This window comes from Cynocephalus volans, chromosome 1 (genome assembly GCF_027409185.1).
Source record: "Cynocephalus volans isolate mCynVol1 chromosome 1, mCynVol1.pri, whole genome shotgun sequence".
Taxonomy (NCBI): domain Eukaryota; kingdom Metazoa; phylum Chordata; class Mammalia; order Dermoptera; family Cynocephalidae; genus Cynocephalus; species Cynocephalus volans.
The window spans coordinates 117,325,439-117,341,917 of NC_084460.1; the positions used below are offsets into that span (position 1 = coordinate 117,325,439).

General features: G+C 49.4%; 1 protein-coding gene across 1 annotated transcript in view; it reads right to left on the bottom strand.

The window, feature by feature from the left end:
- TMEM44 (transmembrane protein 44) overlaps positions 1-15,731 on the bottom strand; it is a 37,728-nt gene extending 21,997 nt beyond the window's left edge. Inside the window, exons 1-8 of the mRNA XM_063101055.1 lie at positions 15,503-15,731; positions 13,386-13,512; positions 11,846-11,939; positions 11,229-11,389; positions 10,933-11,019; positions 6,777-6,947; positions 5,265-5,411; positions 3,314-3,418 (exon numbers count right to left, since the gene is read on the bottom strand). Of these exons, the coding sequence (XP_062957125.1) occupies positions 3,314-3,418; positions 5,265-5,411; positions 6,777-6,947; positions 10,933-11,019; positions 11,229-11,389; positions 11,846-11,939; positions 13,386-13,512; positions 15,503-15,639 (1,029 nt within the window). The 5' untranslated portion in view covers positions 15,640-15,731. The remainder of the gene's footprint in view (positions 1-3,313; positions 3,419-5,264; positions 5,412-6,776; positions 6,948-10,932; positions 11,020-11,228; positions 11,390-11,845; positions 11,940-13,385; positions 13,513-15,502) is intronic.
- Positions 15,732-16,479: the final 748 nt, after the last annotated feature.

Genomic DNA, 16,479 nt, shown 5'->3' on the forward strand with positions numbered 1-16,479 from the left:
TTTACATTTGTAAAAGACCCTTCTGGCTGCTGCTACAGATGGAGGGGGCAGGACAAGAGGAGAAGTGTAGAGGAAGACCATTTAGAGGCTGCTGAACTCAAGACCTGTTTTAAAGGAAGCATTTACAAATCTCACAAATGGATGAGATGGGCATGGGGCTGGAGAGAGGGGGAAGACAGGAATTTTTGACTTGAACCACTGCATGGATAGGGGTGTCATTTACAGAGATGAGGCAGATGAGAGGAACGGGTCTAGGCATAGGAATGTAGAATTCTGTGCTGCACACGGTAAGCGTGAGTCGCCACATGGTGACGTTGAGCAGGCAGCTGGGCAGCCAAGACTGGACCTGAGGGCAGAGGAGAAGGATGGAGATGCAATCCAGGGACGCCAGTGAGAGCTGGGATTTAGAGCTATGGGGCTGTGGGACCACATGAGCACACAAGGAGGAAGCCCCCAGGACAGGAATTACCAGGAGGAACCAGCAGAGGCTGTGATGGTGGCAGAAAAACTAGGAGAGTGGGGGCCACAGAAAGGAGGCAAAGCTAGTGACCAAATGAGTCAAACCTCAATTAGAACAGAAATGACCATTGATTTAGCAACTTGGAGCTCACTGATTCTTGACAACAGTCTTTGTGTGACAGTGGGACGATGGGGTGAACTTCTGATAGAGCTTGGATGTGTTGTCCCCCCAAAGCTCATGTCAAAATCTGATCCCCAACTAGGCAATGTCGGGAATGGGTTGGGTTATGGGGGCAGATCTCTCAGGAATAGATTAAGTGCCTTGTGGGGGGTAGTGAGGGAGATCTTGCTCTATTAGTTCCCAAGAAAGCTGGTTGTTTAAAGGACCCTGGCACCTCCCCCCTCTCTCTCTTGCTTCCTCTCACTATTTGATCTGCTTGTACCCACAGATCAGCCTGCCATTTTCCACCATGAGTAGAAGCAGCCTGAGGCCCACACCAGATGCAGCTGTCCCAGAATCATAAGCCAAATAAACCTTTGTTCTTTATAAATTACCCAGTCTCAGGTATTTCTGTTATAGCAACACAAAAACAGACTGATACAACTTCTTATCACCTCTTTCCCAGGTCTTCTTCCTCTTGAGGACCCCTGCATGTAGGCCAGAAGCCTGGGGGTCATCTGGAGCCCTCACCCCACATCCTCACCCCCTCCAGTGCTCTACTGCCCACCTCTCTGCTGCTCCATCTGCTCCAGCCTTGGGGTCACACCAGCTCTTCCTAGACTGGCCGTGGCCCTTACTGACTGCTCTGCCTCTGGTCTCATCTCCCCTAGTCCACCCCCAACAATGCCCCAGCGAGGCTCTAAAATGCACATCTGACCTCGAGTCTCCAGTCCTGAAGCCTCCCCAACTCCCATCACCTCAGGATGATAGCCAGACTCCATCATGTGATCTGATGTGCCTCCTCTCTACCTTTTCATCCACCCCACTCCTGCAGGGTACAGAAGTCCCCCCTTATCTGCAGTTTTGCTTCCCGCACTTTGTGACCCACAGTCGATCTGAAAATGTTAAAAGGAAAGTTTCAGAAATAAAATTCTTAAGTTTTAAATTGCGTGCCATTCAGAGTAGCGGGATAAAATCTCGCACTGTCCCACTTTATGAATTGTCCCTTTGTGCAGAGTGTCCATGCTGTATTCGCTACTGCCGTTAGTCACTTAGTAGCCACCGGTCATCAGATCAATTGTTACTGTATCAGTATCACAGTCCTTGTGTTCAAGTCACCCTTATTTTACTTAATAATGGCCCCAAATCACAGGAGCAGTGATGCTGGCAATTCAGATATGCCAAAGAGAAGCCGAAAAGTGTTTCCTTTCAGTGAAAATGTGAAAGTTCTCGACTTAAGGAAAGAAAAAAATTTGTATGCTTAGGTGGCTAGGGTCTAAGGTAAGAATTAATCTTCTACCTGTGAATTTGTGAAGAAGGAAAAAGAAATTCATGCTAGTTTTACTGTTGCACTTCAAACTGCAAAAGTTACAGCCACAGTGCATGTATAGGAAAAAACATAGGATATATAAGTATTAACCTAGAAGAAATATACTAGAGAAAAATATCTCCAAATACGTTGTGTTCACTCGGGAATAGAAAATAGGATTATAATCCGGAACGCATAACATGGTAAGCCATGAATGCATTCAGTAAAGGAAAGGTAAGAGAAAGCTTTTATTGGCAAAAAGAGAGAGGTTCACATAAGCTGTTTGGAAACTGAGTTCGTTGGTTTAGAATGCTCAAAGTCAGATTTGTCATCAGTTCATCAGATGAGAGGCGTTACTGGGCAAGATTCTTCTCAGAGCACCTTCTCTGAATAACTGCAATTATATAGAATGCCTAATGATGAACTTTGTCACAGAAACACGTGCATATGTGCAAAGCAGGAGATGTGTAAAGGACATGAAAGACATGAAGGGATTTCTGATGGGTTTTTAGAAGGTCTTTGGAAACAGTTCTTATCTCAGACAAGCAAGCATGAGCTTTGCTCCTTTGTGCCTTTGCACAAGGCCCTAATTCGTCTGAGTATGACACAAAGTGATTTCATTAACTTCCACGTATGGTTTGGTACTATCCATGGTTTCAGACATCCTCTGGGGGTCTTACAATGTATCCCCCACAGATAAAGGGGAACTACTGTACCAGAATATGCCACCCACAAATAAGCCTCTGGGTTATTTTGAGCTAAAGACAATTGAAAACCAGCAGAAGCAGGAGAAGCTACAGTATTTACCTTCCCCCAACTGCCTATATATAGAGCATAATTTTTCTCTTTATAAATGAAATTTACATTTCTAAAGATGTTTCTTGAACCAGGAAGAGAGCTACTTCCAGAGACAGGGCTTACCCCTGAGACTCTTATCTGCATAACAAGATAACCCTTATTTAACATACTTTTCCTCCCTCACCTTCCCATAACTTGCCTTCCCACCCCCAAAGCCCCAACCCCTTTTCCTTTGTCTAGCCTAAGATGGTATATAAGCCTCAATCACCAGGCCACCTCCCTGAACCACATTTTTCTTTGTGAACTTTCCTGTACAAGTAATTAAACCTGTTTTTTTTTTTTTTTTTCCTCTTGTTATTCTGTCTTTTATCAGTTTGACTCACAGAACCTAGACATTGAACTTAGGCGGGTAGAGGGAGAAGATTTTTCCTCCCCTACACTCCTCTTCACCTGCTCCTCCATGGTAGCCTTGGAGAGCTCCATTTTTACATGCCTCCCTGCCTTGTCCTGCCCATCCTTCAGCTAAAGCATCACCGTGACTGATTCCCACCCTTCTGGACACCCGGTTGTTGCCCACAGCCACTCACCTGCTGCACGGGCTCAATGGTCAGCTCCATGTAGTGACTGATTGCTGCCATCGTCCTCAGTGACTTGCAGTGTGACAGCATGGTAAGAGGCACCCAATCTGAATTCTTTCAAGTGGAGATAGGGAAACAGAAAAGGGAATTATTAAAATCAAGAGGGATTTTCTAAAAACAAGGTCTCATTTTACTCAAAAGAACCCCCAAGTTATTTTGTCTGTTTTTTTTTTTACAGCACATCTCACTTTCTGCTTCCTGTAAGATGTGTCTTTATCTCTCTCTTTGCAGTCACAGTACGTTGGTGGTTCCCAAACTTTGCAGCACAGTGGAATCAGCTGGGGATCTTAAAGAGCAAAATAACTGCTGTTTCTCACCCCCAGACATCCTGATATAATACGTATGGGATGTGACGTGGGCATTGGATAGTTTAAAACCCCCCGCTGATTCTAAAGTGTGGCAAAGTCTGGGAACCACTGCAGTAGGTGCTAAATAAATGCTTTGGTAAAGCAGTGATTCTCAGACTTTAGGGTGCTTGAGAAGCACCCCGTAGGCTTGTTAAAACACAGATTTCTGGACCCCATACTCAGTTTCAGGTTCAGGAGATCTGGGTAGAGCCCTAGAATTTGCATTTCTAACAAGTTCCTGGTGATGCTGGTCCAAGGACCACACTTTGAGAGCCGGTGCTGTAAAGGATTGCTGAAGAGATTCCAAAAGCTTCCACTTCTCTCTTCAGAATACTAAGACACAGAGCTCTCTCTAAATATTTTAGCTCCCTTTTGAGATATAATTTCATAACAGTAGCTAGGATGGAGTGAGAATAACTTCCCACTGGGGCCTTTAGGGGAACTTGGCTCTTTGTTCCAAGCACCTATACAAATCACTTTTACTTTCGTCATATACACCACTGTCTTCGATTTTATTAACTCAGTCTGATCACACTGTGAAGCCTAGAACATTTGGAGGAGTTTTTCTTGTTATCTGCCTAAGTACATCCCTTTCCTCCATCCCGGCCATGGAGGACGTTCACTCACAGCCTCATTTCCAGTCTCTGTAAGAGGAACCTAAGTGGTGAAGAACCAGGCAATAGGTGAGATTTTTTTTCCCCAAAAAAATTATCTTAGAAAGAAGAAGCCACCCTATATTTAAGTCCTTACAGGCTTTCTCATATTATCAGGTGCTTTCTCAATTGTTTGGAACCAAGAACCTTTGATGAAAACAAATTGCCTTGATTAGAATAAGTTCTGGCTACTTGTAGAGGTCACCTGATTGAATCAGTAAAAGAAACAAACGCGTTCACCCTGGGCACGTTAACTCTTATTGGTGGTAGGACGTAACTGTACATGTTGAATGTTATTGTAAATAACATGTATAAAGGACAGCTTTTTAGTAATATTGACTAAAAAAAAAGCAATGCAAGTGCTATTTGTGGTCAATGTGATTTTAGTGACCACAAATAGCAAATGGGTCCTATGGCCTGAGATGCATTTCTAGACAGTGTCACACACAGATTCACAAAGGCTGTACCGCACAGCTTAGCACAGTAATAGGCTCTGGAACACTGTGTTAGGTGACAATGTGAATGTTAAAGGCGCATGTGAAAGTGGGAACACTTTTTTTTATAAAATGAGAGGAAAAATCACATTATTTTAAAATTAATATATTAATTTATGTAGTATGTAAATTGATGTATCAGTAGGTAAATCACTAAATAGCATAAGTGGACATTTGATTATTTCATCTATGTTGCTACAAGTATATTCAGTTGATTAAGTGAGTGATCAAAAAAACTTTTAAAAAATTCTTATAACTGGGAAAAGGAAGGATCTCATTGCATTCAAGGTCACCTTAGCTTTGGACATAAATAGCAGCTTTTTTCAGTGACCAAGTGAGAAAGGACTTCGTCCACTCCATGCCAATAAACACTTTGGTGGGACAGACATTTTCTAGCCGGAGAGACCTGGTGCTCGGTTCTTGCCTCCTGATTTTCTTCCTCTTTCTCTGCACAGGTCAAAAGGGCTTGGGTGTCGGGGCTCTCTCTGGCTTCAGTGGCAAACCTGAAGGCCCGTCTCATCTTGCTCTTCATCACACACGAAAGGAAAATGATCTGAGGTAGTGGAAGTTAAGGTAGAAGGAAGCAGAGCACTTTTGCTGCCTAGTGCTGCCCTGTGTCCCTCCACCCCTGGGACGGGCCCTTCCTGCCGCTCTGGACTCTCATCCCTGCCTGGTATTACCCTGCCTGGGTGTGCCCCAGACATACATGAGTTCATCTGAGGACAGGGCCAGATCTGACTCTACATTCCTGTCCCCACGAGGGCCCAGCAACCAGCAAGACCCTGTTCCTAACAAGCACTTGGTAAATATTTGTTAAACAAAAGCACTTTGAAAAACATCTTTCTTGAAGGGCGTGGTTTACAGTGACAGGAAATGCAGTGGGTTGGATAGTGTCCCCTGAAAATGCATATCCACCAACGACCTCAGAATGTGACCTTATTTGGAAGTAGGGTTTTTGTTGATGTAATTAGTTAAGATGAAATCAAAGTAGATTAGGGTGGGCCCTAAATCCAAGGTGAGCCCTTACAAGAAGAGAAGACACCCTGTGGCTAGCCACAAAAAAAAAAAAAAAAAAGGGTAGAAGACACTCAGATATACAAAAGGAAGAAGGCCATGTGAAGACAGAGGCAGAAACTAAAATTATGCCATGAGCCAAGGAGCCACCAGAAGCTGGAAGAAGCCAGAAAAGATTATCCCCTAGAGCCTTCAGAGAGTGTGGCCCTGCCTTGACTCCAGACGTCTGGTTTATTTACACACACATACCACCACCTACAACATCCACTGTCAGCACCTCCAACCATCTGTCTGAGCTTAGCTTGCCCTTGAAGCTCTAATGCCAAGGTCACTTGGGTGTCAGCCCATCAGGCAACACACCCTGGGACCTAGGAAGGTGCTCAGCAGCCACTGGCAAATGGCAGCACTTGCCGACTTTTATCTCTGCTTCTCTGACAAAGGCTATGGTACAAAGATAACAGAAAGCAGAGAGTGAGTAATCACCCCTGCATTGTGGGTCAGCTTGCAAAGCCTCTACAGCCTTGTGGGAAGGCAAGGCAAAAGTGAGGAAAATAAGCTCACAGGAAGGCAGGGAGCTACCTGGGATGAGATGCCCAGGCAGAGAGCAGAACGGAGACTTTCGAAACCTGGGTCTTCTGACCCCAGGGCCAGGAAACTTGACACCCTTTGCTGTTTCAGAGAGCTCCAGCCAAGAGCTGATTTCTTCTTATAAAAAAAGGGAAGACATAAAACTGGAAATAATTGCATTTGTGTCTGCCTACCCCAGGCTTCAAACCACCTCCATGACTGCTGGGAGAGTTCCACCTAGCAAGAGGGGAGGAGGGCGTGACGGGGCAGGGAGGAGATGAGACTCAGGCCTCGTCTGGCTGTTAGGCAGTCATGCTCCTGGGCCTGGGGTGGATACAGCGAGGTCCAGCGCAGCACGGCCGAGGGAGGTCAGGAACCAGGGTGTGGCCCGCAGCAGGTACTCAGGCTGCCGGTCATGGGCCACGATGGCCGAGGCATAGAGAAGGCCAGCCAGGGCCAACAGGAGCCGGGCCCACAGGTGGATGAAGGGAAAAGTCTTCCCCTGGCACTGGGCAGAGAGAGGAAGGGGTTGGGCAGGGAGGAACCGCATGAGACCCAGGCCCCTCAGAGGCATAGCAGGTTGGAGAGTAAGCCCTCTGCCCACACCAGTCTCCAAGGACACTGCTTTTGTTAGACTCCCAGCTTTTGCTCAAGGTGCTTCCTTGGCCTGACAAACTCCTACTCATCCCTCAGAACCTGGCCTACACTTAACTCTGGCAAACCTCCCCTTACCACCCCCACCCTAAAGCGAGTAGCTCCCTCTTCTGGGCCCATCATACGTGACACATCCCTCTAGCAGAGTGCCTTTTACTGATCATGACTTAGCCCTTCACACATTCAGAAGGCTCCTGAGAGCAGCACCGGGGTCCCCACCACCTCAGTGCCCAGCACCTGACGCTGGGCAGGGGCTCATGAATGTCAGCTGGAAGGACACGAGGAAGACTGAATTTTGAACAGCCAAGGCCTGCCCCTTCCCTCTCATCCCAGGAAGAATTCTGGACCAGGTCAGATGGGAAAGGTCAGAAAAATGAGAGCTGATATTGTGGAAATTTTAAAGCTAAAGGACACTTTTGGAGAACAAGTAATGGAAATATTGATTCAAAAAAAGGAAATGTATGTGATATTTACACGTAAGTAGACTTTACAGGTATAAAGTCACTTTACATATACATTTACATCTATATACACAAATACTACATATTTCCAATTATATATAATTATATATATTTAAATTAATGTATAATATATATAAGTTACATTACATACAATTTAGTTTGCTCATTAAATGACCATATTTAGAGATACACAGGCCCTGGCTAGGGAATGGAAAAAATTAAGGGGAAAAAGCATATTCTGGCTGATTTCCCCCCATTTTTATTTTAACTCTCAGCAAGAATCCTCAGGAATATTACATTTCCCTTGGCATTCTGTCTGATTTTGTTCCCAGGCCTCCCTGTTTCCGGCCTGCCCTCCGCTGAAGAGTGGTTAATAGAGACAGCACCATCAGACGCTCCTCTGTGGAGCACCTGGCCCGGGAGGGGCCGGAGGCTGAGGATGGGATGATGCGCCGCACACAGGAAGCAGCACTGCTACAGCTAGTGCCACCGCAGAGCCAGGCCCAGGCCTGGCCTTCCTGACTCTTGGCCTGGCTCTTGCTGCTGCTCAACGTGCCCATGCTGGGGAGGCCTCTGCTTTTGCCCACATGTTAACTCATTTACGGCGCCCACCGTCTTCCAAACTCAATAGCTTTTCAGGTCAGTACTGGGGCCTAAAGGGCTCTATATATCTGCAGTGCCAGACACACAGCAGGTGCTTCATAACTGTTTGAAGAATGGAACTGGATCATGGCTCAGTGAGACATGGCAGGTCCTTCTCCAGTACAGCAGGTCTCGTCTACAGGACACGACAGACGCTGGGAGCACCCCCCACTGCTGGCCACCTGGCACACCCATGCTAGGGGCTGGAGGCAGGACATGCCTCAGACAGCCACTGCAGCAGCCACGACTCCTGGTGTCAGCACAGTGCTTTACTGATGCCACGTCCTGTTCAAGGACTTGTTCCTGGGGCAATAGAAACTCTCCTAGCAAAGCCACCCAGCCATTCCTCTCTGTAGTGCCCCTTCATGGCTAAATCAGAAGCCACTTGTGGGAGAACCAGGGTCCAATGCCATGCTGGCCAGCCTTCCCAGAATACCCCAAACCCTGCTGGATTTCTCCCTAACAAGGGAACCCTAGCTCTGGACTCTTCATGGGAACAGAGACACTCAGTTCTGTCAGCAACCCAGGCAGTGCCCAGCCCAATCCCCACTACAATCTCACTCTATCATCCTGCCCAGGGGCCATCAGGCTTGATGCCTTTAGTGATGGGGAACCCGCCACCTTCTAAGGCAGGGACAATACTGACTGCTCTCCATATGCCAGGCACATGCAAAGTGTCTTACCCATGAAGTTCCTCCTTTCACTCAATGAGAACTGCCCCCCACTCCCAACCTCTTCTTGATCTTGGCCTTGGTTCTGTTCTCTGAAACCTGAGAACAAGGATGCTCTTTCTGCCCCCAAACAGCCTTTCTGATTCCTGCACCCATAAGCTTCCATTCTTCCAGGCCAGATTAAGTCAGTCATTACTAAGAATTTGATGACGTCTGCCATGGGCAGGCCCCATGCACCTGCACTACAGTGGGGAACAAAACAGACAAGGCCACTGCCCTCATGGTGCAGACATTCTGCTGGGAGACCAGGCAGTAACTTAGTAAATAACTAAAGGAGCTAATTTTAGGCTATTATAAGAAAATAAAGCCCACTACCTCCTAAGAGTGAGGGAACACATGGGTGGGGCTGGCCTGGGGGCTATTTTAGGTGGAGTAGTATTACGGGTTGAATTGTGTTCCCCCAAAAGATGTTAACATCCTAACCCCCAATGCCAGTGAATGTGGCCTTACTTGGAAATAAGGTCTTCTTATTCTGAGGTCATTAGGATGGGTCCTAATCCAATGTCTTTATAAAAAGGGGAAAGTTGGACACAGCAGGTACAGAGGGAAGGCCAAGTAAGGACATGCTTACAGGGAGAACAGCATGTGAAGGCTGGAGTGAGCTGTTACAGGCCAAGAACTACCAAAGCTAGAAGAGAAACCTGGGACAGGTCCTTCCCTGTCACTTTCAGAGGGAGCATGGCCCTGCCGGCACCTTGATCTCCACTTCTGGCCTCCAGAAGTGTGAGACAATAAATTTCGGTTCAAAGTTTGTCATGCAGCCCTAGGCCACCAATAGACGTGTCAGGGCACTATGCCAGCTCCTTCAGAGGCCTTCATGCAACATGGCTCCTCAACCTCCCCGCCCCCGTCACCCTGGAACCCCACCCCAGTGGATGCTGAATGGAGCCCAGCAACACCCCTTCCCCTTTAATCTGGAGATAGGACACTTGCTGATGGGCCATGCCCCACAAGGCTTCTGGCAGCCACAGCACAGGCTGAAGCTTCACATAAATGATCACTAACCACTCGCATCCCTGAATGCTGCTCCCCTGGAACCACTCTTCAATGAAGGATTCTTTTTGGACTAAATGATGAGCCTGCTACATTTCATGGTGTTAGGTTTGGCCGCTGTTCCTACCAGCGGGACAGGAACAGCTGTCTCAGAGCTGTCTAACGAGGAAGCCTGGCTGAACAGTTCTCACACGTCCACAGTGTCTTGCTGTTTCTCAGGTGCTGTCCTACATGGTTGCTTTTCCCGCATTCTCTGCCCAGGCCACCTTTGCCTAGACTCGCCTCCTCAAATCCCACCTTTCCTCTGCCCACCTGATGCCTCCCACCACAAGTGGCCTGGCAGCGTAAACAGTTTTCACAGCCTCACAGCCGCTCATTTGAATAATGCAGGAGCCTCTCTTTCCCTTCCCAAACCCCAAATATTTGTGTCTATCTTTCTAAGAGCATTAAATTATCCTGCTTCCTATTTCTGTGTCTTCCGTGAACTGTGAGCTGCCCTAGGGCAAGCACATCCCAACTCACATCTATATCCCAAACAGGATGGGCCAAAACGGGGCTTCCCCACCCCAGGTACTTAGAAAATACCTGCCAAAAAATGCTGTGGAACTGCACAGAACCCTGGTACCTGACTGAGTCTAGCCTCTAAAACCCTGTTACTCTCCAATAAGATTCTTGTTTATCCAACCCCAGTGGCTTTTTCCTGAGAGCCTGCTTTTCATTTGCTACAAGAAAAGGGAAAGAATGCAGTGGGCTTTCCTTGATAGGCTCTTGCATCCTCAGGACTTCCCCTGCGCTGGCTGCCCACACTCAGCCTGTCATTCACACTGTTGCTGTCATACACACTGTCACTGTCATACACACTGTCACTCCTCAGAAAAATTTAAGTACATGTGCACATACATACACAGTGACATCCCAACTCCTCCCCAATGACCTGGAGCTTCCAGGAGGCTCCCAGGTGCCCTAAGACTTGCCACGTGACCCACAGTCCCAGTCCCACCCCCAGCCTCACGATTCTGGAGAGTGGGGGGATCCGGGAAGCCCAGGAGCCGAAGGCAGCGATGCCACCCAGAAGGTAGCCGAGGATTTCAGTATTTTCCTGCAAGAAGAGGTGATATGATCTCAGCACTCTGCAGAGACCATCCGTGTGTCCCACAAACAGCAAAACCTGACAGTCCTTTTCTGTTGTTAGAAGGTTTCTCCCAACAACGGCAAGGGCTAATCTTCACCACCCCTCTCCCAACCAGGGCATTTGACAAGACCACAAGGAGTGAAGGGACCGGGACCTGCACTACCCCATATTCTCACCTGCAACAGGCTTCCCAGCAGCCTCCGCTGTGGCCCTCGGACTGGTGCTTTCGGGACAGCAGTCCAGAGAGCCAAGCCTGGGCCCAGGCTCAGTGGCAGAGCCAGGGCAAATACACTGGTCCTGAGCCGTCGCCTCCTCTTCCTCTTTGGGGTGCCCCAACCTGCAACAGACACCAAAATCTCACATGGTTCTTGGAACCTAGAACTTATCAGATGGCTGGGTGGGAAGTTGTGGGGCTTTGCTTGGCCACCTGGACTTACTCGCATGCTGAGGTGTCATTGCTCATCCCCCAAAGCCATGCACCATCCCTCCTCCTGGCCTTTGCCCATGCTGTCTGTCCACCTGGAATGCCCTTGCCTGCAGTCCCAGTTCCAATGTCACATGCTTTCCTGACACCTGAAGCCCTTCCCTCCCTCTAGTTGCCTAAGGTGTATACACACCTCTGAGGTGGCATCTCTAATGACTGTTTAGGGCCCTCTCCTTCATCTAGGTGAGGTCAGGACCTCGTTTGTTTGTGCCTGGCAGGGGTCCAGCTTGGGGTGTGACAAGGAGTAGGCACTCAGTGTGCCGAAAAGTGAACGAATGAAGGAAGCAGGACAGACTGCCACACACTCACCTGAAGTAGACTTGAATTTGGATCCGCAGACTGGGAAGAGAGTGAACATAAAGTTCACTAAATCAATAGCTGCTAGATAGGCACCAGTGAAAACCTGGGAGCAAATGGAAACAGAGTCTTGGTGTCCAAGCATCTTTTTTTCCAGCAACTACAGCACCTGTCATCCTGGGATCCCCTCCCACATGGGTTACACTGATGCAGTGCTTCCACACATAGTAGTCCAGTGACACCTCCCACCAGCCCCCAGAAGGTCCATTATCATTTCTATTTGACTGATGAGATGGCGGGGTATTTAAATGACTGATTCCAAGCTACACATATGCCCATGGGTAGGGATGGGACAAGACCCCAGCCCTCTGCTTCCTACTCCACACTCTTTCCACTGCATGGGGTAGTCTTTGCTGTGTAACTTTGGCCGAGCCACTGAACTTCTCTGATCCTCAGTATCCCCATCTGTAAATCAAGCATAGTAACAGTGCCTCCCTCAAAGACTGTCAAGCAGATTGCTTGAGACAATATGTGGAAAGTGCTAGAACCAGTGCCTGGAAGAAATAAAGGCACCAGCTACTATGACAATATAGTTAGTGGTTAACAGCATGTGTTGTGGAGTTTGAATCCCAGCATTGCTACTTACTAGATGGGTGACCTTAAAGAAATCATTTAACTTAAAGAAATCATTTAACTTCTCTATACTTCAGTTTCTACATCTGCAAAACAGGGATGATGAGAGCATTCATGCCACAGGATAGTTTGAGGATTAAATAAGTTAACACATGAAAGGTCCTCAGTCTCAAGTACATAGTTAAGTATTTAATAAACACTAGCCATTATCATTGGACTTGAGCTGGGCCTCATTATATTCTATCAGATAATGGGAACAGGCACTCAGAATGAAAGGTGATTTGCTTCTGAGATAATGCTTCTGAAAGCAGGGTCATTAGAACTCTCCAGAGCTGTGTCCTGACCACTAGGCCGCCCTCCTTCATTTCTACCCGGGTGGGCACAAGGCCGGGGCCAGCTCCATGAGGTATTCCCATGGTAGGGCCCACCAAGTTTCCCTTAGGATATGTGTCTGGGGACAGGACTCTTCTACATGGGTTTTGGGGAACTTGAAACTGCTTCCCACTGACTCCAAAGCCCACATCACCACCTGGGAAAGGACTCAGCTGCTCCTGCATGAGCTGGGGCTAGGCTAAAGGCTCTAAAAACCATAAGAACAGTAACTACTTATTGAGCATCTCCTGCATGCCAAGTGCTGTTTTAAGCAATGGGGATATGGCCCTTGTGGAGCTGACAGTCTAGTGGGGTTAACACACAATAAGCAATACACATAAGTAACTAAAGTATATGGTGTACTAGGGGGTAAGCTACAGATCAGTATGAGGGATCTAGAGCGCTGGTGGAAGAGGTAGGTCACAATTTTAAACAGAGGAGACCCTTATTGAGAATGAACAAGAAAGAAGCCACTGTGGCTGCAGGAGAGAAAGGGAAGACACGCCTGTGCTAGACTGAGCCACTGCTACCCACGGATCCGACATACCTGGATTGTGAGTTGTCTGGCCAGAATCGCCCCCACGGTGTCACACAGACTGGTCAGGAGGCAGCAGGCAGCACACAATGCCGACTGGTCCTGTCTGGATTTCTTTGTACATCTCAGATAGAGAAGCCTGGGGTACAGGGGTGTGGACAAATACAGGAGCCATGAGTTTGGGGATAGGCCCGAGCAGGCATCTGAAAAGGGCAATTGTGACTTTGCATCCTTACGAAGCACTTTCTCCCCCAGGTGTTTTTAAACTTAGTTTACAGATGGGAAAAGAAAAGATCAAGACTACAGGGCCCCTGGTCAACAAGCCCACGGCAGGAGCCACACCTCATGAAATGTGGAGACACCTACTTTTCTAATGAAGAAAAATTACTTTCTTCTTCAAATCAGGCCAATTCAATTTACTAACCCACCACTTAGCACTGATAAACTAGATGGTTTTATTTTTTGAAAGGGAAACAGGAGGGTTATAAAAGTTAACTGCAGAGCAGAGTTAATTGCCTAAGTTAAAAAGGCAATTTGTTTCCCTGAAATTAAAGTAAATTCTTCTAATCCATCCATGCAGTGGGGTGGCCTGGTTTCTGCTGGCCTGTGTCCAAGTTGGGCATGTTCTTTACTCACAGGGAGAGCAAAACTCCTGGAAGATGCCATGGCACTTGGGGCTGACCTCCCCGCTCAGTTCCCACTGCCGGCTTCTCTCCTTATGGCACTGTCCCCACCCCAAACACCCAGGAACACGTGCAGTAAGGCAAGACAGTCTGGAAGGGGCCAGAGGTCTCTGTCAGCATCACTGATCAGATCTCAGAAACACTTTGTTCGTGATGTTTCCCTGCTACATTTCCACAGAGAAACCCCAGGCTTGATTGCAGCTCTGATTTCATTTCCTTTAACCAGAAGGTGGTCTTCACTCCACAGCCTTAGGCATGTTTGGCTGGTTCTGAGTGGCAGCCCTTGGGGATAATGGAGGAGGACTGAGGCTCTGGGGTTCCTTAAAAGTTCTCCACCTGCCCGCCCAAGCCCAAAGCTCACAGTGGGAACGTCAACCTCCATGTGGGCCCTGGGGTCCTGAAACCAATTTAAGGCTGAGGAGTGAAAACTTTCAAACTGGAGATTCTAATCACAAATCATTTATTTCAACCCTCCCATTTGTGAGAGGAGAAAATGGTGATAAGGTGAGCTGTTGGCGGGTCTTCTGGCTTCACAAGTGGCGCTTTGCTCTGCACCTGGTTGCTCTCAGCCAGCTGCCCCACTCTCAGCAGCCAGGGATCCCAGGCTGACCTTACCCCACCCAGCCCACACACCACGAGAAGAGACACATTCCCCAAAGACAAATGGAGGTTCAGGCATGGCGAGGTCCTGAAAACAAGTGGATATGTCTAGACCCCAGGCAGGGTGAAAAAGCAGCGGCCCTGCTCTCAGACTGACCAGCGAGGCATTCTCAGGGGAGTTACTTAGCCTCTCGAAGCCTTGGTTTCCAGGTCCGTAAAATGCCTAACAGTGCTGCCTGCAGAGGGTGGCTTTGAGGCACAAATGAGGTAATGCACCTGCAGTGCCTCCTCAATGTCCATCTGTGATCTGGATGATTTAATCTTTGCAAATCTACCCCGTTTTGGCAGGATCTGGGGTTTCAGTTCTTCCCATTCACTCGGGCAAGTTATTTAACCTCTCAGAACCTCGGGGATCCTCACCTGTAAGTGGGCTTGTGGCAGGGGTGGAGTGAGTTAATGAATGCAACACTAGGCCCACAGTAAAGGTTCTAGGCGTCTTTTCATTCCTATTCACACGAGGCCCAGAGGTTCTATAACTTGCCCATGTCACACCGCGAGTCAGTGGGAAGGGCTGACAGCAGGACCCAGGTGCACCACCCGGCCTTCTCCCGCCGGCTCACAGCCCAGCCTCCCTGTGTGCGGAATCCGGAAAGAAGTATCCGACTTCAGTGTACAGAGGAACGTTTGATCTGATCCCGGAATCGTGCTGCCTCCTCCATGCCCCCTTTCCGCCCCTGCCTTTGGACTTCCAAGAGGGAGTAGCCGGGGGGTAGCACCCCTGCCCCCTTCTCCCCCCACTACAGACCCGCCTCCCGCCTGGCCCCGCCGGGTCCCGGGCCCCATTACAGCGCGTGGGCGGCGATCCAGCAGGAGGCGGCGCAGATCCACAGGCCGAACGAGATGCAGACGCGGTGGCGGGCGAAGCAGCGGTCCAGGTAGTCCCAGTCCCAGAGCGCGGGCGCGGGGCTGGGCGCCTCCCCCATGGCCCGGCCGGGCGCAGCCTCCCCCGCCGCCGGCAGCCCCGACCGCTGCCGCCCCGCGCCCCCTTCTCTGGGTTCGGTTCCGCCGCGTCGGCCCCAGCCGGGTGTACCGCCCGCGGGCAGGGATGGGCGCGACCAGCTCCGCGCTCCTGGGCGCGGGCGGCGGCGGCGGCGAGGATACCAGGGAAAAGTTTCCGGGACCGCGCTGCTCCCCACCCCTCGCGCTATTGTCGGGGGTCGGCGGGGCGGAGGCCGCCCCCCAGCGGCGGGAGCCGGGAGCAGCCTCCGCACAAAGGCTGCGGCCCCCGCCCTCGAGACAGCTGCGGCGGCGCGCGCTCCCAGTACGACCCCTTCGCGGTCACCCGCGTTCAAAATCCCGCGGCCAGAGCCGGGCAGGAGGCTGGGCTCGGGAAGGGCCGAGTCCCTGCCGGGTCACTGCCGGGCACCTTGTGCCTTTATTAATTCACCACTTTCCTGAGCCAAACAATGATCACACGCGCGCTGGAGAAGCTCTTGGGTGCTGGGGATCCCGAGGTGTGTGGGGACTGGTCCTGATCGTGAAAAGGGCACAATACCAAGGGTCGGGTAGGAGGCCAGGAAGGAGGAACAAAAGTGCCAGGCAGCAAGTGCCCCTACATCTGCCTCTCACTCTGTCTTGTGAAGCTGTCAAGGGCACCCAGGAGGGGCGTCTGGACGTCATCCTAGACCGCGGCCCGCAGCCAAGGAGCTGGTTATCTGTGGAATCTGCCCGCTCCCATGCAGCCACACTGCCACACAGTTCAGGTGCGCAGGGCTGCTTTTCTTGAAAACAATTTTTAAGTTTCCTTATTGGTTTTAGTACGT